Genomic DNA, 25525 nt, shown 5'->3' with positions numbered 1-25525 from the left:
CCAGGTTGCACTAAACGTCTCAAAAGTACTTTCACAAGCTAACACCAGAGTCGCCATCGCTTCTACCACTTCAATAAAGGATCTAACCAGGACAAAACCCAAGCACCACGAACCAGTCAATGCAGGAGTTTACACTATACCCTGTGGAGGCTGTGACAAGATCTACGTAGGTGAAACAGCAAGAAACCTCGACACCCGCCTCAATGAACACATATACGCATGTAGGAACGACAACATAAACAACGCCTGTGTACAACACCGAAATTCCACCAATCATCTTATGAAATTCAGAGACGCCCAATTAGTGATAAAAGAAACTAATTTCCGCACACGCAAATGCCTTCAATCAGCACTGATCGCTGTTTCGAATACAATTAAACAAAACAACGGCAGCTTCACCATCTCCGAAGTCTTAGCAAGAATCCTCCTGAAAACTGTAAACCCTGCCATCACATAGTCTCTCCTGTTATACTACACAAAGCACAGAGAGTGAACACTGAAACAACCTGCCTCATTCCAGTTTGTATTTGTCCAACCTATTTTTATGTTACCCAAGTAATAGCTTTTGTATCCTTTTACTCATGTACGAATTAATTGCTTTTGTCACTACCACTACTACTACTACTACTACCACTAGTGAACATCGGAATGGTACCTCACTAGTATTCACCTCACTCTGAGCCTTTATATACCCTCTGTGTCCATGTATTGTTTGTAATGGCTTGATAAAGCTCCTGGAGAGCGAAACGTTGCCACAATAAATGTCACATTAGTTGCACTTGTGTCCTTTTACTTTACAATTATATTCCTGTCGACCATGGACTTGCTTGATACTACTTTCTCAACTTTTTGAAAATCAATTGGATGGTTAAAATCTCTTACATAAATAAATAGAGCATTGGAATCTTGTCCAGTTCTAATGCTATATTTATGTTGTTTTAATCTTAGTTCGAGATTTTTACCAGTTTGACAGTAATAAACTTTATCGCAAATTTTACAAAGAATCTTATAGACACATCCATCAGCATTTTGGGGGGAATTCTTTATCAAAAGTTTTTTTTACTGTATCAAGATTTTTGAATACAACTTTAATATTAAAAGTCTTAAGAAGAGAAGGCATATCAACCAAGTTTTCATGGTAAGGAAGAACCAATATATTTTTAGTTGAATAAGGTTGGTTGTCCCTTTTTGGATTGTAAAAAGTATTTCTAGCAACTTTAAAAGATTTATCAATTTCATTTCTTGGGTATTTCAAATCATTACCTATTTCATAAATTTTGGATATTTCCTCATCTATGAACTCTGGACTACAAATTCGTAAAGCTCTCAAAAGCATTGATGAGAAAACAGTTAAACTCTATCTTGATGGGAAGAATAATAGTGGACATAGGAACAGTTATTTGTAGGTTTTCTGTAAATTTTAAATTTAAATTCATTATTACCCTTAATAATTAAAACATCTAGAAAAGGCAATGAGTTATTTTCTTCAAATTCAACAGTAAAATTTATAGAATGGGCTAAGCTATTTAATTTTCCAAGGAAATGGTGTATATCTACATTTTTGGGCATAAGACACAAAATATCATCAACATATCTGAACCATTTAGCTCTATTAGGGAGGATTGTGTTAAGTAACCTTGTTTCAAAAAATTCCATGTATAGGTTACTAAGAACAGGTGAAAGAGGGTTTCCCATTGCCATACCAAACATCTGAGTGTAAAACTTATCATTAAATACAAATTTTGCATCAACAATGCAATGGGAAATCCTCTTTCACCTGTTCTTAGTAACATATACATGAAATTTTTTAAACAAGGCTGCTTAACACAATCCTCCCTAATAGAGCTAAATGGTTCAGATATGTTGATGATATTAATTAAATAGAATTTGGGAAAAATTTAATACATTGAACAAATAATAGTTTTTATATTTCTTATTTCTTGGGTAGAATAGTTTGTTGGTGGGTTGTATGAAGGACCTGTCTAGTTCGGCCGGCGGGCCTGCTGTCTCGCGTCAGGTGTTTCATTGTTGTGGGAGCTGATAGTGAGGTGTGGGCTACCCCTTTATATACCTTCCTTTGATGCTTTACTTTCATTGTTCCTTGATAATGTGAGTAGTCACGAAAGCGCTTGGAACTTCTCTATTGTTTCAACAAACCTGCCGCATCCCACCGAGGCAGGGTGGCCCAAAAAGAAAAACTTTAGTAATGTATACAGGAGAAGGGGTTACTAGCCCCTTGCTCCCGGCATTTAATCGACTCTTACAACACGCATGGCTTATGGAGGAAGAATTCTGTTCCACTATCCAATGGAGATAATAGGAAATAAACAATAACAAAAACTAGCAAGAAAATAGAAGAAAACCCAGAGGGGTGTGTATATATATGCTTGTACATGTATGTGTGGTGTGACCTAAGTGTAAGTAGAAGTAGCAAGATGTACCAGAAATCTTGCATGTTTATGGGACAGAAAAAAAGACACCAGCAATCCTACCATCACGTAAAACAATTACAGGTTTCCGTTTTACACTCACTTGGCAGGACGGTAGTACCTCCCTGGGCGGTTGCTGTCTACCAACCTACTACCACAGGGCGGTAGTACCTTCCTGGGCGGTTGCTGTCTACCAACCTACTACCACAGGGCGGTAGTACCTTCCTGGGCGGTTGCTGTCTACCAACCTACTACCACAGGGCGGTAGTACCTTCCTGGGCGGTTGCTGTCTACCAACCTACTACCACAGGGCGGTAGTACCTTCCTGGGCGGTTGCTGTCTACCAACCTACTACCTACAACGTATTTATATATATATATATATATATATATATATATATATATATATATATATATATATATATATATATATGTACACACACATACGTGCTGTTGGAGTGTGAGCAAAGTAACATTTATGAAGGGATTCAGGGAAACCGGCAGGCCGGACTTGAGTCCTGGAGATGGGAAGTACTCTGAAGGAGGGGTGTTAATGTTGCAGTTTAAAAACTGTAGTGTAAAGCACCCTTCTGGCAAGACAGTGATGGAGTGAATGATGGTGAAAGTTTTTCTTTTTCGGGCCACCCTGCCTTGGTGGGAATCGGCCAGTGTGATAATAATAAAATATATATATATATATATATATATAATATATATATATATAATATATATATATATATATATATATATATATATATATATATATATATATATATATATATATATATATATATATATATATATATATATATTGTACCCACGAACAAGTGGTATTGATCAGTAACAGCACTGCACTAGCCAAGGACTCGAACCCATGTTGTACTGGCCCGCCTCATGGTGAGCGAGAACCACATGACGCTTGAACCCACAGGACCACCCAAACCTACATGACTGGCGCAGCCAGCAGAGCTAGCTGTTTTACCGCCATCCGAGGACACACGATGTTGTGGGAGCTTCTAAGCTAATTTCATTCTCCTCCCTGTTTGGTGTACTAGCCTCACGAGCAGAATATATATATTATTGTACCCACTAATGAGTGGTATTGATCAATAACAACAATGTGTTAGCCAAGGCTTCGAACCCATGTTGTACTGGCACGCCGTAAACGTGTTTTGTACTATTTTCCTTCATGTTCCTTTTATTAAACTTCATTGGCTTTATAAAGGTTCTGGAGAGACAAACGTAGCACCATTAAATGTCTCATTAGTTGCTCCTGTGTTCTTTTACCTTAAATATTTCAGCCACTGTTGGTTTCATCTGTGAGAGATTCATTTATTCCGTGACTTTGACTCGGTCTCAGATCATGAGTCTGTCTAGGTAAATTGTGTAATATTTTACTTTGCTACTGTTACTAGGATCTACCCATAAGATATATCCATTTTTCTACATGTAATATCCAATTGCTATAATTACAAATTAATTTCAATTGGTTCAGGAGGTTGGCAGTGTGCGGTGGTCGTGTCTGGACAACAACAGTCGTAGTGTGCGTCAGCGGGTTTTAAGAAATACTATTTTCTATCTCTCTGCTGGACGCAATGCTATTGTTGTCATTATTTCTTCCGTCATCGCCTATTACCTCGACGGGGATGAACAGCCATTAACAATTTCAGGTGAGATGCTGTTATGATGATTTTAAACATTAAACTGCAGATATTATGTATCTATGTAGCATAGATGTTACAATCTTCCTTGATGATAAAATAATTAAAATATTCTTACCACAGAACAGGTTCAGCTTGAACCCATGGCAGGCGAGTTCTAAAACTTACAGCCAAGGTTTAAGCTTCACCAGTTCTGTGATTTGTTGGCAACCGCGTTATTACGGTTTCGTGAGTCATATATGTATTCTTTTTGTAGTAGCAGAAAATGCCCCTAAAGTGATAAATATTTATTCCATTTAGGTTTGTTTGCTCTAGTGGTTCCTTATGTGTTTCGTAGCTCGGCTGCCAGCGCACTCAGCATACACACTGAGGTCTGTGGTTCATTCCGAGGTACGGGTGGAAAAATTAGGACGTGTTTCCTGGAAACATTTGCTGTCCTTGTTCACCTAGCAGTAAGATAGGTACCTGGGTGTTAACCGGCTGGTGTGGGTCGCATCCAAGAAAAAAATGACCTAATTTGCCCTAAATGCTTTGCATAAAAAGAGGCTTACTATACTAGTATGTCATTGATGCCAGCTAGGACTGTATAAGATGTACATGTACTCGTAGAAATAAAACTTTTTATTATTATTACAATGGTTGGGAAAGCATAGCAAGAAAGAAAAGTACAAAATTTGGACTTAGAGTACATCACTAGACTTGCCCTTTTCAATCCCACACATGTAAACTTATCAGGATAATACTACAATCTAGTCTTGCAGAATTTTGCCAGACACTGACATTAGCGTCAGTGGCCTTGTATGAACCTTGTCAGAAACTAACACCAGGATCACCGGCTTTGAAGAACCTTTGAAGAACTTTATCAGACACTATCATAATTATCACTGGCCTAGAAAAGCCTTGCCAGTCACTAACGTCAGATTCACTGACCGTGGAGAACCTTGCCTCTCGTTAACATCAGATCCACTGGCTAGTAAGAACCTTGCTAGACACTACAGTCAGATCCACTGGCTGTGGAGAACGTTGTCAGACACTAACGTCAGGATACCTTGCCTTGGTGAACCTAGTTAAATACTGACTTCAGAATCATGAGGTTACGTGGAGCAAGGTTGGTGGAGCACTTGCCATGAACCACATACTGCACTATATCCTGTTAGTGAAAGATGTCCTTGACTCGCGAAATCGTAATAACAAGATTGGAAACGAACCATTGTACAGGTATGGGTTCTAATTCCACCTGTTACGTGATTTAAAGATGTTCTTTTTGCATGATGTATACGTCAGTTACAGAAAACTGTGTGAAGACACAGACTGCAAAATATCTCCAAAACACATAGAATCCCAAGGTAATCAGATCGAAGAAAAAATGTAATTCACCTTATCCCCAGTAACCTTAAACCAGCACTTATATTTACTTTCCCAAACATCCCTATGAACCCAAACTTACTTCAGATGTAGGCAGCGGCTCCCATGAATGTTCAGAGAGTCTCACGAGACGTCTGTATTTTGCTTGATACCATCTACGGCTACTCACAATCTTCCCCTTTAGAGCTGGCTTTTTGCTTGATACCGTCAGCGGTTACTCACCATCTTCCCCTTTAGAGGTGACTTTCTACACCAGTATAAACCCTCATGTAATATTACGAGGAACCAATAATTTCTACCACAACCTCAAACATTTATATAGACTTCCTTACTCAGTTTGATGGCGTACATACGCTCGTGTTGCTCCTCTGCAGTGATTGATGTTACTGGTTTGATTTCCTTTGGTATATATAGTTGAAAATTTTTCTCCACAATGTTTGAAGTAATTTACTTGTGAATTTTACTTGTTATGTAGTGGTTTAAGTAACTTACACTTGAGTAATAAGTTTAACAGTAGAGACTCGCCTTACTAAATTTCTTTGCTTTGCCAAAGTTTATGATTTGTATTATAGAATAAAAATCCCATATTATGATACGGGTGATTAATATTATTAGGACTTAGCAGTAATTCAATTTTCAGAAGGCTAGTAATGTTTCTGCCCTTCATAATCATGCAGACTATTTCTGCAAATCAAATCAAGCTGAACTCTGAGTTTTTCAATACTGGACCCTGAAGAGAGAAATACCTCCGCTCCCTCTTCAGTGTTCCATCGCCTGTGTAGGTTCAGGTATAATAAAAGGTCTTCAGGGCACCGTCCAGCAGACCCCAACATTAATCTTAGCAGAGTGAAACCTAAATTACTTCCACGCTGGAGTGTCAGTACTTTATAGTGGTGGTGTTTATATGGGGGTGTTGAGTCACTTGTTTTAGGGTGTTGACACACTTCTTTTAGGGTGATAAGACACTTGTTTTAGGGTGATAAGACACTGGTTTTAGGGTGATAAGACACTGGTTTTAGGGTGATAAGACACTGGTTTTAGGGTGATAAGACACTGGTTTTAGGGTGATAAGACACTGGTTTTAGGGTGATAAGACACTGGTTTTAGGGTGTTGAGACACTGGTTTTAGGGTGTTGAGACACTTGTTTTAGGGTGATAAGACACTTGTTTTAGGGTGATAAGACACTTGTTTTAGGGTGATAAGACACTTGTTTTAGGGTGATAAGACACTTGTTTTAGGGTTTGAGATTCACGAAATCGTAATGACACGATTGCAAACAAACCATACCACGGGCGGGGATAGAACCCGCGATCAGAGATTCTCAAAACTCCAGAAGGCCGCGTTAGCCACTAGACCAGCTAGCCACAATAAGATTCTTTATTGTGGCTACCTGGTCCAGTGGCTAACGCGATGGTCTGGAGTTTTGAGAGACTCTGATCGCGGGTTCTATCCCCGCCCGTGGTATGGGGTGTTGAAACACTTATTACAAGTAACCTCAGGGGCACTGTTTGGTACCAAACTGCTGGAAGGTAACGGCTGGAAAGGGATGGATGGAAAGGGGGCAGCTGAAAGGGGACGGCTGGAAGGGGATGGCTGGAAGTGGATGGCTGGAAGGGGATGGCTGGAAGTGGATGGCTGGAAGGGAAAGGCTGGAGAGGATGGCTGGAAGGGGATAGCTGGAAGTGGACGGCTGGAAAGGGCTGGCTGGAAGGGGATGGCTGTAAAAGAACGGCTGGAAGGGGCTCGCTGGAAGGGAAAGGCAGGAGAGGATGGCTGGAAGGAGCTGCCTGGAAGGGGACGGATGGAAGGGAACCGGTGGGATGGGACGGCTGGAAAGGAACGGCTGAGGGAAAAGGAGATTCGATTTTCATTTTTACCCTAAGATTTGATTGTTAACTCTGGAAAAATTATAAAAAAAATATATCTTTTGACATTTGAGGTTACGTGGAGCCTGGAATCCCGGCTGCTTCTCTTCCACCATTCTCCACTGAGATCAATAACCAGACCATAACATTTACGGAGATCATGAGCGACATTGGCATTGGTTTAGTAATGGTGCCATTCATTGCCATTCTTGACCTTACTGCCATTGTCAGTGCCTTTGCTAAAGGAAGAACCTTTGATGCTACACAGGAGATCATCGCTTTAGGCCTCGCCAATGTAATTGGATCCTTTTTTGGGTAAGTTTTTAAATTACATTTACCTTTAAGGAGGGCTGAGAGCCATTATACTGATGAAGGTCTCTTGATCCAGGGAATTAGAGCTACCTTACCCTTAGATCAAATTTGATTACTGCCAGAAGCTGTGTCACCTTTTGTCCTTCAATATAACAATAATTAGGTGTTTGACGTAAAAGGTTAAAGGAAAACTTAAGAGCTATTTAGGAAGATGTAGATAGTGTGTTGTGTGTTTTAATGATTATACTGACCAAGCTGTGTATGTGGGGGTCGAGCTCAGGTTCTTGGCTCCACCTGTTAGCTTTCAATCATAGTTACACTGAATCGTAACCCACTGGGGTCTTGTATCAGTCTTGGATTCCATGAATAGAATTTATATTTATTACCTCCTCTTTACCTTCACTTGTTAACTATCTTAGTACTGAAGAATAGTAAACAAGTACAGGATATAGTCTATTCTTATGGCTAAAGTAGCTATAATGATAGACAAGTAACCTCTAACTCAGAGGGAAAGATCTCCACCTAGAGTATCTGGGACTGACATAACCTAATGTTGTGCTAGTGACCCCATGTTAGCTTGTCAGGTTCTGACATCAACACTTACTTTAGACTTAAACTATATAGGGAAGACGATATTTCTTGAGCATGAGACATCTAATATAAACATTGAGATGGGAAATGGAAATGTTGCAAAAAAATATGTATCACCTACTAACATTTAAATGTCATTCCAGCAAAGTAAAAAGAGAACAAATGAGAGAGTCGGTGAGATGTTATCAACAAATTTTGCTGAAAATAAGAAAAAGTTTTGGAGATTAATAAGTTGAGAAAGCCTAGAGAACGAATGGATTTCATAGTTAAAAATAGGAAAGGAGAGTTATTAAATGGAGAGTTAGAGGTATTGGGAAGATGTAAGGAATATTTTGAGGAATTGTTAACTGTTGATGAAGATAGGGAAGCTGTGATTGCGTGTCTAGGGAAAGGAGGAATAACATCTTGTAGGAGTGACGAAGAACCAGTTGTGAGTGTGGGGGAAGTGCATGAGGCAGTGGATAGAATGATAGGAGTAAAACAGCTGGGATTGATGGGATAAAAACAGAAATGTTAAAAGCAGGTGGAGATATAGTTTTGGAGTGGTTGGTGTTTTTATTTAATAAATGTATGGAAGAGGGTAAGGTACCTAGGGATTGGCAGAGAGCATGCATAGTTCCTGTACAAAGGTAAAGGGGACAAAAGAGAGTGCAAAAATTATAAGGGGATAAGTCTGTCGAGTATACCTGGTAAAGTGTATGGTAGAGTTATTATTGAAAGAATTAAGAGTAAGACGGAGACTAAGATAACAGATGAACAAGGAGGCTTTAGGAAAGGTAGGGGGTGTGTGGACCAGGTGTTTACAGTGAAACATATAGGTGAACAGTATTTAGATAAGGGAATAGAGGTTTTGTGGAATTTATGGATTGGGAGAGGCAAATGATAAGGTGGATAGGGGGGCAATGTGGCAGATGCTGCAAATTGAGGCTCAGGTTAGAGTATGTAGGAGAGAGGGGGGATTATTTCCCAGTAAAAATAGGCCTTAGACAGGGATGTGTGATGTCACCATTGTTGTTCAATATATTTAAAGATGGAGTTGTTAGAGAAGTGAATGCTCAGGCATTGGCAAGAGGTGTGGGGTTAAAAGAAAAAGAATCTAACACAAAGTGGGAGTTGTCACAGTTGCTCTTTGCTGATGACACTGTGCTTTTGGGAGATTCTGAGGAGAAGTTGCAGAGGTTGGTGGATGAGTTTGGTAGGGTATGTAAAAGAAAGAAATTGAAAGGGAATATAGGAAAGAGTAAGGTGATGAGGATAAAAAAAATTCGGTAACGAAATATTGGTTATTAGATTGTAGGGAGAGAGTATGGAGGAGGTGAATGTATTCAGATATTTGGGAGTGGACGTGTCAGCAGATGGGTCTATGAAAGATGAGGTGAATCACAGAATTGACGAGAGAAAAAAAGTAAGTGGAGCACTGAGGAGTCCATGGAGACAAATAACTTTATCTATGACAGCAATGAGGGGAATGTATAAGAGTATAGTTATACCAACACTCTTATATGGTTGTGAATCATGGGTGGTGAAAGTTGCAACAAGGAGAAGGCTGGAGGCAGTGGAGATGTCATGTCTGAGGGCAATGTGTGGTGTGAATATAATGCAGAGAATTCGCATTTTGGAGGTGAGGAGGAAGTGCGGAATTGCCAAAACTATTATCCAGAGGGCTGAGGGGGAGTTATTGAGGTGGTTCGGACATGCAGAGAGGCTGGAACGAGATAGAATGACTTCGAAAGTGTATAAATCTGTAGTGGTGGGAAGGCGGGCTAGGGGTCGGCCTAGGAAAGGTTTTTGGGAGGGGGTAAAGGAGGTTTTGTGTGTGAGGGGCTTGGACTTCCAGCAAGTATGCATGAGCATGTTAGGAGCAAATGTAGATAAATGGTTTTTAATACTTGACGTGCTGTTGGAGTGTGAGCAGGGTAACATTTATGAAGGGGTTCAGGGAAACCGGCAGGCCGGACTTGAGTCCTGGAGATGGGAAGTACAGTGCCTGCACTCTGAAGGAGGGGTGTTAATGTTGAAGTTTTATAACTGTAGTGTAAGCGCACCTCTGGCAAGACAGTGATGGAGTGAATGATAATGAAAGTTTTCTTTTTCAGGCCACCCTGCCTTGGTGGGAGACGGCCAGTGTGTTAATAATAAAAATTTAAAAAAGAGCTAAACTTTTCGCCAAAAAACTATCATTGGACATCAGAGATTGAAAGCATTAAAAAAAATATAATTTTATTTCAGTTTTCTCTTCATTATATATATGTATATATATATATATATATATATATATATATATATATATATATATATATATATATATATATATATATATATATATATAAATATATATATATATATATATATATATATATATATATATATATATATATATATATATATATAATGGATATGGATATAATGAGATAAACCAACAGATCGATGCCAACAACAGGAGCTTTCTCACGTTCAGCTATAAACATGACAAGTGGAGTACGGACTCCTGCTGGAGGTCTGGTCACAGGAGTCATGGTCCTCCTCTCCCTCGCCTTCTTAACACCTTATTTCACGTAAGTTTATATTATAGATGTACAGTTATATTGTTGTTCTTAAGATATATCAAAATGTTCATTTTTATTCTGTGGTCAACAATTAATCTTATAAGAAAGTGTCTCTGGACTCCTTAAGTAACGTACAGATGAAGACAGAAGTTCCCTGACACTGTCTGTCTGCTGGACAGAAGTGATATCTTGATAGATAAGTAGACTATTTTTATTAATGAATTAACACAGCTTATAACGACCATGATGACTGGCTGACAGACTAATTACCGGTACTTTCTGTATATCTAAGTAAAAGCAGATTATGAATGTAGACATAAATCGATTACCATTTAGATATTACATCGAAATTAAAAAAAATCATCAAAATCATTTTAAAAGGCGACCGAATATATTGTAAGATTGTTGATACATCCATAGTGGTCCTACAATGCCAATATTTCTTCTACAACACCAATATTTCTTTGATGTACAGGTTGGGCCGTATAATTCATTCTGAGGAGGATAGCAATGAACTCCGGGAGGATTTGGACAAATTAATGTCCTGGTCTACTAAATGGCAGATGAAGTTCAATGTGGATAAGTGTAAGGTACCAGTCCTTGGTAATGAAAATAACCCTCGAAGCTATAATCTAGGTGAAGTAGAGCTTGGTCATACAGAATGTGAAAAAGACTTGGGAGTCATGGTAAGCAGAAATCTAAAGCCAAGACAGCAGTGCCTCAGTGTGCGCAACAAGGCCAACAGATTACTTGGATTTATCTCAAGAAGTATAAGTAACAGAAGTCCAAAAATTATTTTACAGCTCTATACATCACTAGTGAGGCCTCATTTAGATTATGCTGCTCAGTTTTGGTCCCCTTACTATAGGATGGATATAGACTCTTTAGAGAACATTCAGAGAAGAATGACTAAAATGATTTACTGTGTAAGGAATCTCCTGTATGAAGATAGACTTAAAGCCTTAAATCTCCACTCTCTGGAGAGGCGTAGAATGAGGGGAGATATCATTGAAGTGTATAAGTGGATGACGGGAGATATTAATAAAGTACTGAGGGTGTCGAACCAGGTAAGAACCAGAAATAATGGATTTAAGTTGGATAAATTTAGATTTAGAAAGGACATAGGTAAGTATTGGTTTTCTAACAGAGTTGTAGATGCGTGGAACAGTCTTCCCAGTGGGGTGGTAGAGGTTAGGACCTTGGGTAGCTCTAAGTACAGACTGGACAAATATACGAGTGGGAGGGACTGGGTTTGATTGGTGTCAGTGGGTACGGGAGTTATTTCTTGGGTAGCTTTAGGTAGAGGTCGTTTTGATAAGGACTTGCCTCTCATGAGCCAGTAGGCCTTCTGCAGTGTTCCTCCATTCTTATGTTCTTATGTAACACTCTCTGTATAAATATACTGGTATTTTGATTGTATCATTTAAAATAATAACTTCTATATTAGCCAAAGTGCACAGTTGGGTTTCGTATCCCACCATGACGTATCCCACCATGACGTATCCCACCATGACGTATCCCACCATGACGTATCCCACCATGACGTATCCCACCGTGACGTATCCCACTGTGACGTATCCCACCGTGATGTATCTGTCATGGGGTTCGAAAGGAGATAACGAGGGTTGAAGATATACACACTTGTTGGATGGTAACAATATGTAGCAGAATGTGAGAAAGGGGGAGCCCAACCTGCCGTGTGTTACCTGGTAGACCTATGCGTGGACTGAGAGCGAGGTAGCGCGTCCCACGCACTCGTGCCGCATCCCGTGACGTCATATACTCTTCCCTCATTGCATCACTTCTACTTTGTAAACATCTCTCATATGCTAACTTTTTCTCTCTTACTACTTTACTCTTTACATCATTCTACCAGTCACTCTTCCCTCCCGCACCCACTAGCCAGTAACCACAAACTTCTACTGAAAACTAACACTAAATTCTTAAACTTACCCCATACATCTTCGACCCCATTACCTACACTCTCACTAAGATAAGATAAGATAAGATTTCGTTCGGATTTTTAACCCCGGAGGGTTAGCCACCCAGGATAACCCAAGAAAGTCAGTGCGTCATCGAGGACTGTCTAACTTATTTCCATTGGGGTCCTTAATCTTGTCCCCCCAGGATGCCACCCACACCAGTCGACTAACACCCAGGTACCTATTTGCTGCTAGGTGAACAGGACAACAGGTGTAAGGAAACGTGTCGAATGTTTTCACCCGCCGGGAATCGAACCCGGGCCCTCCGTGTGTGAAGCGGGAGCTTTAGCCACCAGGCCACCGGGCCACACTAGCCCATCTAACCTCCAGTAGTTGTTTATATCTTACCCTAACTGCCTCCTCCTCTAGTTTGTAAACCTTCACCTCTCTTACTTGCTGCTTCCATTTTCCTTTTACTCTCACTGTAGCTACAACTAAAAAGTGATCTGATATATCTGTGGCCCCTCTATAAACATGTACATCCTGAAGTCTACCCAACATTTTTTTTATCTACCAAGTACGTAGTACTTCAAACTACTGCCATTAAGCCCTACATATCTTGTATACTTATTTTAAGAAAAGGATAAATATGTATTAACTATAACTAAATCCCTTTCTATACAAAATTCAATTAAAGGGCTCCCATTATCATTTACACCTGGCACCCCAAACTTACCTACCACACCCTCTCTAAATGTTTCTCCTAGTTTAGCATTCAGGTCCCCTACTACAATTACTCTCACTTGGTTCAATAGTTCCTACACACTCGCTTAACGTCTCCCAGAATCTCTCTCTCCTCTACACTCTTCTCTTCTCCTGGTGCATACAAATTATGACCCACTTTTTGCATAATCCAAGAATTTACACATTTATATTCCCTCTTCTCCTTCCATAACTGTTCCTTCAACATTATTGCTACCCCTTCCTTAGCTCTAACTCTCTTAGATACTCCTGACTTAATCCCATTTATTTCTCCCCACTGAAACTCCCCTACCCCTTTCAGCTTTGTTTCGCTTCGAGCCAGGACATCCAACTTCTTTTCACTCATAACATTAAGAATCATCTCTATCATCTGAACTACATCCACGCACATTCATGCATCCCAGTTTTATAAAGTTCTTCTTCTCTTTTATAGTATTTTCTACAGGAGGAGTTACTAGCCCATCGCTCCCGGCATTTTAATCGCCTCATATGACTCGCATGGCTTACGTAGGAAAGATTCTTTTCCACTTCCCCATGGACAATAGAGGAAATAAAGAACAAGAACTATTATATCGGGATATATGCGATGTTGCAAGAGAAGCAACTGAAAAATTGAGGGGATGTTTTCTCAGAGTAGGTTAGCGTGGGATGATACCAGCCCCAGCTTCTCTCAGACTATGAGAGGCACCGACCCATCCACCTTCCCCGCCCCACCCAATATGGGGTAGGGTAGACGAGGGCCTCCAAGTTTATAGAAAACTGGAAACAGAAAAGCAGATGTCTTGTTGTTCCTAATTGTTTAGGTCACAGAGTATGTAAGCAACTCAGAGATGTAATACTTTTTAATAATAAATATTTTACAAAACATCCATAAATGGACTCGCTTGTGAATAGTTAAGAAGACTTGATTGTGCATTCTCTTTTGAATCTAATTACACAAGTTACACAATTATATGTCTATAAAACTGCAATCTCCACGAAGTTTGTAAACAAATGATTAATCAAAACCAGGAAAATAATCTCACGCTTCAATACATCCAGTAATATATAAACCACTTCATATATATGAAAACGTAAATTTGCTTGTTATAAGATACTTAGAACATGCTGGCAAATAATGTTATCAACCAGTCACCATCGGAGTTACTAGCTGGGTGAATTTATTCAAGAAAGCTAACTTTATTCCTCTGTTTACATACGACTTGTTTAAGTTCACTGAAGAGTTTCACACATTTTCCCTGCTTTTGACCTGAGACCTGCCCTAGTTACCTCTTAGTTCACTGTCACTCAGGTCCCCAGTGTGCTCTGCTTACCTTGGCCTAGTGTGTTTCTGTTCACCTTATTTCTAAATTATCGAGGAGTGCCCATCTCCATGTGTGTCACAAGGACTTGGAATTTTGATGGCCCTGGCCATGTTTGTCTCTCGGGAAATGAATGGGTATAAAGGAGTGGTTGGGGGTACAGGGGTCCTACAGTGGCACGTAGGATAATGATCCTTCTTCAACAGCAGCTGTCACTCTGAGATGATCTCAGTCTACTTTGGATCAGAAGCCCATCTCCCACAAAGGTTCCTGTTTGCAGGTGTTTGTGGGTACAGGAGCTTATACTGTGAAATATTTTTACTGTTCGCCTCCAGCTAAGGCCGCCTTTTCATTTGTCTTTGATTTTATAATTTCTGTGATGCCTGTGGTAGGGATCTCAATGCAGTTTGATGTTAATTTTAACGGATAGTTATTTTCACTGGTGAAATAGTATTGATTTTTGTGTGTTTTATTCAGGCAAATAATTTTTTTAAGGATCTATATTTTTCTTATTTGTGTTGTATTTATTTTGTCAAAAACGCTGAAATATTTACGCGATAAAGCGCTCCTAAGGTTTCAGACATACCTACCTAAGTACCATAATTCTTTCTCTTCAGTTATATTCCCAAATCCACACTGGCAGCAGTAATCATCAGCGCTGTGGTTCATCTCATTGACTACGAGATCTTGGCTCCTCTCTGGAGGAGTAAGAAGACCGACCTGATACCTCTTATAGCCACCTTCTTGGCCTGCCTCTTGTGGGGACTCGAGTGGGGAATCTTGATTGGTATCGGTGTTAATCTCTCAATGCTTCTGTATTCCATTGCTTCACCCACCGTTAACGTGGCTGTTGTTCCATCAAAGGTAACTTTTGTTCTTTTGACTATTTATTGTCCAGGATTTTCGAAGATAATTCACTGGATGTTAGAAACGGTAATGTGCCAGAAAGTAACTTTTTAATATCGACTATTTTTATAGTGGAGTTACCATAATTATATTGTCTCAGGAGTCAACTGTTATTGTTGTTTTTTTTTCATTTCTGTAGTTATTTTAAAAGATGCATTTCTTATATTAAAATTTGGAGCGTTTGTTTAAAATGTTAATAATTCAACAGAACATCAAACGACTGTAATGTATTTTACTTCCTTATAAAAACAACACAGAATCCATATGCTTCTGAGTTGTTTATTTAATGGTATTGTGCAGGTGTGTTTTCTGGGTATTTTTAATGGCTTATTACTTGTGCACAAATTATTCAGTAGCTTGACATATTTATAAATCTGTAATGACTAAAAAATCACTGTATATTAACCTGCAATTATACAGCCATAATACCTAAATTAAGTGTTTGTTCTTTAGTCTCATATTCAACAGTCATTAAATATTTTTCCTTTCACTTCTACTTAATCATCTTTACGTCAGAAGCATCATAGAGGATATGTTCTGGCTATTGTAGTCTTCATGGCTTCTGGTGCTCCAGCATCTCTCACATCTCACTCATCTTTCTCTCTCAGAATGATAGTAGAGGATATGTTCTGGCTATTGTACTCTTCATGGCTTCTGGTGTTCCAGCATCTCTCACATCTCACTCATCTTTCTCTCTCTCAGAATGATAGTAGAGGATATGTTCTGGTTATTGTACTCTTCATGGCTTCTGGTGCTCCAGCATCTCTCACATCTCACTCATCTTTCTCTCTCTCAGAATGATAGAAGAGGATATGTTCTAGTTATTGTACTCTTCATGGCTTCTGGTGCTCCAGCTTCTCTCACATCTCACTCATCTTTCTCTCTCTCAGAATGATAGTAGAGGATATGTTCTAGTTATTGTACTCTTCATGGCTTCTGGTGCTCCAGCATCTCTCACATCTCACTCATCTTTCTCTCTCTCAGAATGATAGTAGAGGATATGTTCTGGTTATTGTACTCTTCATGGCTTCTGGTGCTCCAGCATCTCTCACATCTCACTCATCTTTCTCTCTCTCAGAATGATAGTAGAGGATATGTTCTGGTTATTGTACTCTTCATGGCTTCTGGTGCTCCAGCATCTCTCACATCTCACTCATCTTTCTCTCTCTCAGAATGATAGTAGAGGATATGTTCTGGTTATTGTACTCTTCATGGCTTCTGGTGCTCCAGCATCTCTCACATCTCACTCGTCTTTCTCTCAGAATGATAGTAGAGGATATGTTCTGGTTATTGTACTCTTCATGGCTTCTGGTGCTCCAGCATCTCTCACATCTCACTCGTCTTTCTCTCAGAATGACAGTAGAGGATATGTTCTGGTTATTGTACTCTTCATGGCTTCTGGTGTTCCAGCATCTCTCACATCTCACTCATCTTTCTCTCTCTCAGAATGATAGTAGAGGATATGTTCTGGCTATTGTACTCTTCATGGCTTCTGGTGTTCCATCATCTCTCACATCTCACTCATCTTTCTCTCTCTCAGAATGATAGTAGAGGATATGTTCTGGCTATTGTACTCTTCATGGCTTCTGGTGTTCCATCATCTCTCACATCTCACTCATCTTTCTCTCTCTCAGAATGATAGTAGAGGACATGTTCTGGCTATTGTACTCTTCATGGCTTCTGGTGTTCCATCATCTCTCACATCTCACTCATCTTTCTCTCTCAGAATGATAGTAGAGGATATGTTCTGGCTATTGTACTCTTCATGGCTTCTGGTGTTCCATCATCTCTCACATCTCACTCATCTTTCTCTCTCTCAGAATGATAATAGAGGATATGTTCTGGTTATTGTACTCTTCATGGCTTCTGGTGTTCCAGCATCTCTCACATCTCACTCATCTTTCTCTCTCTCAGAATGATAGTAGAGGATATGTTCTGGCTATTGTACTCTTCATGGCTTCTGGTGTTCCATCATCTCTCACATCTTACTCATCTTTCTCTCTCTCAGAATGATAGTAGAGGATATGTTCTGGTTATTGTACTCTTCATGGCTTCTGGTGTTCCATCATCTCTCACATCTCACTCATCTTTCTCTCTCTCAGAATGATAGTAGAGGATATGTTCTGGTTATTGTACTCTTCATGGCTTCTGGTGTTCCAGCATCTCTCGCATCTTACTCATCTTTCTCTCTCAGAATGATGATAGAGGATATGTTCTGGTTATTGTACTCTTCATGGCTTCTGGTGTTCCAGCATCTCTCACATCTCACTCGTCTTTCTCTCAGAATGATAGTAGAGGATATGTTCTGGTTATTGTACTCTTCATGGCTTCTGGTGTTCCATCATCTCTCACATCTCACTCATCTTTCTCTCTCAGAATGATAGTAGAGGATATGTTCTGGTTATTGTACTCTTCATGGCTTCTGGTGTTCCATCATCTCTCACATCTCACTCATCTTTCTCTCTCTCAGAATGATAGTAGAGGATATGTTCTGGTTATTGTACTCTTCATGGCTTCTGGAGTTCCATCATCTCTCACATCTCACTCATCTTTCTCTCTCTCAGAATGATAGTAGAGGATATGTTCTGGTTATTGTACTCTTCATGGCTTCTGGTGTTCCATCATCTCTCACATCTCACTCATCTTTCTCTCTCAGAATGATAGTAGAGGATATGTTCTGGCTATTGTACTCTTCATGGCTTCTGGTGTTCCATCATCTCTCACATCTCACTCATCTTTCTCTCTCTCAGAATGATAATAGAGGATATGTTCTGGTTATTGTACTCTTCATGGCTTCTGGTGTTCCAGCATCTCTCACATCTCACTCATCTTTCTCTCTCTCAGAATGATAGTAGAGGATATGTTCTGGTTATTGTACTCTTCATGGCTTCTGGTGTTCCAGCATCTCTCACATCTCACTCATCTTTCTCTCTCAGAATGATGATAGAGGATATGTTCTGGTTACTCCTTGCTACGGTCTCAGTTACCCCAGCACTTCACACATCCGTGGTGCCGTCAGGAAGGCTGGGCTCCGGCAGGCTGCTGGTTCTCTTCCTGTTGTTATTGACTGTTCCTGCATTGATACCACTGACTATACATCAGCTAAGGTATAACTAACATCTTGAGTCTCATTTAAAATTAAATATATCACATATATTAATTATGTCATACTTTCAGTTGTATGTAATTATATTTATTAGAAATTATACAGGCCACTCTGAAATTACAGGAGGTTACATTACTCTGAATAATATTGTTGAAATTATCAGTGGTTGAACATGTTACATATTCCAGTACTTGAGAATAAAATTTCATTCATCCTGATAAGCCACTGGAAAGTCATCTATTGTCTTCGTCTGAACATCATTTGCAAGAAATGTTAATGATGCCTTCCTGATACTGTGAATTTCTGATAAACTTAATATGCTCTTTTGTTTCATTGACAAAGAACAAAAAAAGGCAAAGTATTTTTGTAACATTTTTGTACTGGCATTTTGATAATTAGGGCATAAAGGGAATGATAGAGGAGTTCCATCAGCGTGGGCAGAGCCTTGTGTTCTTGGGCATGAAGCCGAGTATCATCCAGATCGTTCAAGCTCTTCACAAAGACATCAGGATTTGCTCCAGCTTTGATGTTTTGTCTGAGGTCCTGGCAGGTATGTGATGATGTTTTGTCTGAGGCTCTGGCAGGTATGTGATGATGTTTTGTCTGAGGCTCTGGCAGGTATGTGATGTTTTGTCTGAGGTTCTGGCAGGTATGTGATGATGTTTTGTCTGAGGCTCTTGCAGGTATGTGATGATGTTTTGTCTGAGGCTCTGGCAGGTATGTGATCAGTGAAATTGCCCCATTATAATTAAAAAATAGCTATTTACATATCCCAAATAGTAAATAGGTAGTCTCTCCAGCATTAACATAGACTATGATAAAACGCTCAAAGCATGCGAGAGAATGCGATAGAAGTTCCCAATAACAAAAAGCTTTTACCTAAAGATGATCATGGAATGTTGAGAACCTCCAGTGAGACAATGGCCAATATTAAATTTCCCTTAGATACACGAATGGTAAAACACCAAGAAAGTCTTTCATAATACAAGGATTTAGCAGCGGTGGTGTTCGCATCTTAATGCTTGGATAAAGAATCGTTATATGAGCACTACACAATACCAACACGTAGATAAGTAAGACACATGTGTAACACCTGGGTACATTTTATCGTCAAAAACATTACAGATCCACTAATGTTACACATGAGTCTTACTCAGGATAAAAGAATGAAGACAACGATATTCTTATTTTGGGTTGTTAACCCGTGGTAGACACTATATTCCAGGGAAAGCCTTTATTAAACAGTTTCTTCCAGGACTGTACTATATCATGGATATAAAAACACAGATACGCTGATGTATAAGTTCAGTGGAGGTCAAATGAGAGGTAAGACTCGAGGTCAGGGGTGTGAGGGAGAGGTGAAACAATTATCCCAGTTTGTGCCAACATGATGGATTCAATTCAAATTCAAATTCAAAGTTTATTCTCTATAAGGATTACAATGCTGAGTTTACAGAAATTTGGTTATTGTGTGGTTTACATGTAGTAAAATTGTGATTACAGAGTGTACCACTAGAACGCTTAGCATGGCTAGGCATTTCGGGCAGACTTAGTTTTATTCTTAATTGTAAAATATTACAAATTATGAGGTAAGTTGGTATTATGGCTAAGTGACTAAATACTAGTTTGTGAGTTTAGCAATGTGAATGCTTTTGTTTTGGCACAGTACATAGTTTCAGTATTGGAGTATCACAGGATTCATTATTTTAAGATTGAGATTAATATTTCTGTTTATGGTCAAATGAGTGAGTGAGTGTAAATGTGAACCACCAGGTGGTATTCATGTAGTTAGTTGACGGGGTGTATCAGGGAGATAAGATGTTTTCTAATGGTAGTTTTGAAGGTGATGAATGTGTCTGCAGTTCTAGAGTTCTCAGGTAGGGTATTCCAGATTTTAGGGCCTTTGACATACATTGAATTTTTGTAAAGGTTTAGTCGGACACGGGGAATGTCGTAGAGATGTTTGTGTCTGGTGTTATGCCTGTGGGTTCTGTCACAACTATCAAGAAAGCGTTTTAGGTCAAGGTTGATATTAGAGTTTAAGGCCCTGTAGATGTAGATTGCACAGTAGTAAGTGTGGATGTACTGAACTGGGAGTAAGTTTAGGTCTATGAAGAGTGGGGGGGGGTGTTGCCAGGGATGGGATTTAGTGATTATTCTTACTGCAGCTTTTTGTTGGGTTATTATTGGCTTTAGGTGTGTTGCTGCAGTTGATCCCCAAGCACAAATAGCATAGGTGAGGTATGGATAAATAAGTGAGTGGTATAGTGTGAGGGCATTTTGCGGCACGTAGTATCGTACCTTGGAGAGGATCCCAACCGTTTTGGATACTTTTTGGTTATATGCTGGATATGGGTGCTGAAATTCAGGTTGTTGTCAAGGTATAAGCCTAGGAATTTGCCCCCATTATTTCTGGTAATTAGAGTGTTGTCGATCTTAATGTTAATTTGTGCATCTCCTGCTCTGCTACCAAACATAATATAGTAGGATTTGTCAGTGTTAAGCATAAGTTTATTGGCTGTCATCCAAGTCGATATTTTAATCAGCTCCTCATTCACAATGGTGTTGAGGGTGGCAAGATTAGGGTGAGAGATGACATAAGTCGTGTCATCAGCAAAGAGAATGGGTTTCAGGTGTTGGGATACGTTTGGAAGGTCATTGATGTATATGAGGAAGAGCAGGGGACCAAGGACACTTCCCTGGGGAACTCCTGTATCAAGTGGCCGTGTTGCTGATGCTGTGTCTTTGATGGTGACGTACTGATACCTATTAGTAATGTAAGATTTGAAATAAGCAAGCGCATGGCCTCTTATACCGTAATGATCAAGTTTGTGGAGTAGGATGTCGTGGTCTACTGTGTCAAAAGCTTTTCTTAGGTCAATAAAAATTCCTAGTGAATATTCCTTATTTTCCAATGCTGTGTAAAGCAGATCTAGCATTTTTATGATTGCATCATTAGTGCTTTTATTTTTCCTGAATCCAAATTGGCAGGGGTTGAGTATGTTTTGAGCCGTTATAAATGAATACAGTCTCCTGTGCACGAGTTTCTCAAAAAATTTGGATAGCAATGGTAAGTTAGATATTGGCCTATAGTTGTTTAAGTCTGTAGGGTCACCACCTTTATGTATTGGTGTAACCCTTGCCATCTTGAGTAGTTTCGGGAAGGTGCTAGTCTCTAGTGACTTGTTAAAAAGTAATGAAATAGCATGCAAAAGGACATGGGCTGCTCGCTTGTACAGTAATGGTGGGACGTGAGACAGATTCCCCGAGTTATTTTTAAGTGACTTTATAATCTCAGTGACTTCCGTGGGCTCAGTTGGTGCAAGATAGAAGGAATTAGGGAAATTCCCATCTAGGTAGTCCCCGGCATGGGCATTGGTATGTGGGATTTTACTGGCGAGATTAGATCCTATGGTTGAGAAGAAGTCGTTTATCTTGTTAGCTGTGTCAGTGGGATGTAGTGGTGTTTCATTAGGTTTAGTTAGGACAATATTCTTGGTTTTTCTCAGTTTGTGGGTCCCTAGAATCTGAGAGAGTGTTTTCCAGGTCTTTTTTATATCTCCTCTAGTGTCTGTGAATCTACTGGAGTAGTATAGTTGTTTGGCTTTCTTTATTACTTTGGTGAGAGCTGATGAATAGTGTTTAAGAATATCTTTGTGTATTAAGCCCTGTCTATATTGCTTTTCATATTGGTATTTCTTGTCAATGGATTTCAGAATGGTGCTGGTTAGCCATGGGCAACCAAGCCGTTTGTTTGTGATCTGTTTTGTTTTTATAGGACAATGTTTGTTGTATAGTCTAAGTAATTTGTTAAGAGAAATGTCTGTCCAGTCATCAATACCATTGGCCTTGGAGAATTCTGTAGGCCAATCAACAGTCTCTAGGTCAGCTGTGAACTTCCTTACTGAGGCCTCGTCATGGAGTCTAAATGAGACTTTGTTGTATTCAAGTGGTGGTTTACTAATGTTTGTCAGGAGGAAGGTAGGGTAGTGGTCTGTAGTGCTATCTGTGATTATCCCTGATTTAAGGGGGGCTAGTATATTGGTCCATATGTGGTCTATTATGGTTGCACTTGTCTCAGTGAGCCTGGTTGGTTTAGTTATTGTTGGTATGAGAAGTGTGTTGTTCATATTGTTGATGAAATCAGTTACAGGCTGATCATCTAGTAAGCCAAGGTTGATGTTGAAGTCTCCAGCTAAGAGAAGGTGGTGGGTGGATGTGGGTAGCGGGTGGGGTCAGGTTTGCAGTAATCATCAACGCTATAAATGAAGTGTCCTTCCAGTACCTGTCAGTTCACGTCATTGTTCAACGCTAGATAACCCAAGTAATGCAGCTTATTTTCGTTGTGGTCATTTCACTGATGCTGTAGGATGCTAGCCACAACAGCCTGATTAATTCTAGCTACTTATTGATTGCTAGGTGAACAGGTACAGCAGGTGTAAGTTTCCCTTACATCTGGCTTCACCTGGGAATCGAACCTGGGTTCATTTTGTTGACATGGCCGCTGCTCACAACAATTATAAAAATATAAGTTTGATGGCGGGCAAAAACACCAAAAATGTTCATTTTGGCTAATACCAGGTAGAATACTAAAACAAATTCTTCACTAGTGATAGAACAATGGAATTACCAGATTCAAAAATACGAAGTTAGTTACTAGCAGTGAAAATTAAAAAAAAAATGAATTATACATTGAAAATTAATGCACGAGCTTAGCTATTCTTTTAGCTTCTGGTAGATTATTACATGTAAATAAATACAAACATACATGAACTAGGAAGCAGCATCAAGTATCTTTACTAATATTAACATACACTACTAGTTTAAGACAACACTCCACGAAGCATTCTTTGTTTTCAGTACGTGGCAGATACGGCTCTCTTGGATATTTGTACACATGTTCCTATTATAAGTAATACACTAAACACTGTTGAGGATGAATAAATTTCTTTTGTAAGGTTAATACGTTATTCTTTATTATCAAGTACTAAAATCTATTTTAATTCAGTGTACAGAGCTCAATTTTGCATTCAAATTAGTGCGTCTGCATTAATACTTCTTAAAAAATACCTATGACTTACTCTTCTCTATTGTTTGACAACCATTATAATTTGTTAATAAGTGATGAACACTTGTCTCAGATGGTGAGGCCGAGACGAAGATGGAAACTGTGGAAAGTACCAGCTGCCGCCCAGGAGGGAATACACTCCTTCCTGCTATGACATCCAAGCCTTCACCTGACACCAGTGATGCCGCAGATCCGCTGCTAACTCCTGCAACTTTCCACGATCATAAGTAGCACAACTTTACTACTGTTTTGGTCTGAAATAATAATAAGTCTTCAAGAAACAGATCAACTAATCTGTCTTAAGTCTCTTAATGCTAGTAGTCAATGGACATGTATCTTCCTTGTATATTTAGGAGCATGTGCTGAGCTCCCAAGTCCAGCTCATGTGTGGAGATACCAAGTCCAGCTTATGTGTTGAGGTCCCAAGTCCAGCTCATGTGTGGAGGTCACAAGTCCAGCTCATGTGTGGAGGTCCCAAGTCCAGCTCATGTGTGGAGGTACCAAGTCCAGCTCATGTGTTGAGGTCCCAAGTCCAGCTAAAAGAGGGACATTCAGTTGCAAGACTTCATCCCAGAGAAGATGATCCTCACTCTGAGTACTTGTAACTAGGTACGAGAGAAATAAAAACATTTTGATAACTTCATGCCACAATCTGGAAAGTTCACTGCAGTTCTTATTCATTCAAGATGTATTCCAAAACTGATCAATATATCATCAGATGGGACGTGTTTCAGCAGCATCGTAGTCAGTCATACTGAAGATGAAAACCGTTTTATCATAGACTCAAGTAAAGTATAAACAATAAGTCCTGTTTCTTCATAATAGAATATTTTGTGTTCTCAAAATGTTATGGCAAAGTAGAATATATTTTGTGATGTAATGGTAAAGACTGTCTGGTACATACTGTACTTGCAACATAGAGTTGAAGGCATCCTGGCACTCCACTCATGAGCAGGTAGACCAGCAGATCTGTGACGTAAAAGTCACTGAGGGTTATATGTCAACAGTCTACTTGCATGACAACATCGTCATGCAAGCAGATAAGCTTAAGCAGATAAGCTTAAGCAGATAAGCTTCGAGTAGACTGTGGAACTCTCCAGAAGTCTAATACGAGTTATTTTATACAATGTAAGAGCGACTCTATGCCATGCAAATGCAATACAAAAGAGAAAGGTTGATGGATCGATCAATTCAATTCAATTCAATTCAAAGTTTATTCTCTATAAGGATTACAATGCTGAGTTTACAGAAATATGGTTATTGTTTGGTTTACATGTAGTAAAATTGTGATTACAGAGTGTACCACTAGAACGCTTAGCATGGCTAGGCATTTCGGACATACTTAGTTTTATTCTTAATTGTAAAATATTACAAATTATGAGGTAAGTTGGTATTATGGCTAAGTGACTAAATACTAGTTTGTGAGTTTAGCAATGTGAATGCTTTTGTTTTGGCACAGTACATAGTTTCAGTATTGGAGTATCACAGGATTCATTATTTTAAGATTGAGATTAATATTTCTGTTTATGGTCAAATGAGTGAGTGAGTGTAAGTGTGAACCACCAGGTGGTATTCGTGTAGTTAGTTGACGGGGTGTATCAGGGAGATAAGATGTTTTCTAATGGTAGTTTTGAAGGTGATGAATATGTCTGCAGTTCTAGAGTTCTCAGGTAGGGTATTCCAGATTTTAG

General features: G+C 39.3%; 1 protein-coding gene across 1 annotated transcript in view; it reads left to right on the top strand.

The window, feature by feature from the left end:
- Positions 1-24639, top strand: part of LOC128703728 (sodium-independent sulfate anion transporter) — a 160855-nt gene extending 136216 nt beyond the window's left edge. Inside the window, exons 6-12 of the mRNA XM_070101367.1 lie at positions 3924-4098; positions 7395-7635; positions 10647-10778; positions 15372-15618; positions 18597-18767; positions 19166-19316; positions 23908-24639. Of these exons, the coding sequence (XP_069957468.1) occupies positions 3924-4098; positions 7395-7635; positions 10647-10778; positions 15372-15618; positions 18597-18767; positions 19166-19316; positions 23908-24065 (1275 nt within the window). The 3' untranslated portion in view covers positions 24066-24639. The remainder of the gene's footprint in view (positions 1-3923; positions 4099-7394; positions 7636-10646; positions 10779-15371; positions 15619-18596; positions 18768-19165; positions 19317-23907) is intronic.
- The last annotated feature ends 886 nt before the right edge of the window (positions 24640-25525 follow it).

This window comes from Cherax quadricarinatus, chromosome 76, assembly GCF_038502225.1.
Source record: "Cherax quadricarinatus isolate ZL_2023a chromosome 76, ASM3850222v1, whole genome shotgun sequence".
NCBI lineage: Eukaryota > Metazoa > Arthropoda > Malacostraca > Decapoda > Parastacidae > Cherax > Cherax quadricarinatus.
This window is presented reverse-complemented; position numbering and strand designations above follow the sequence as displayed.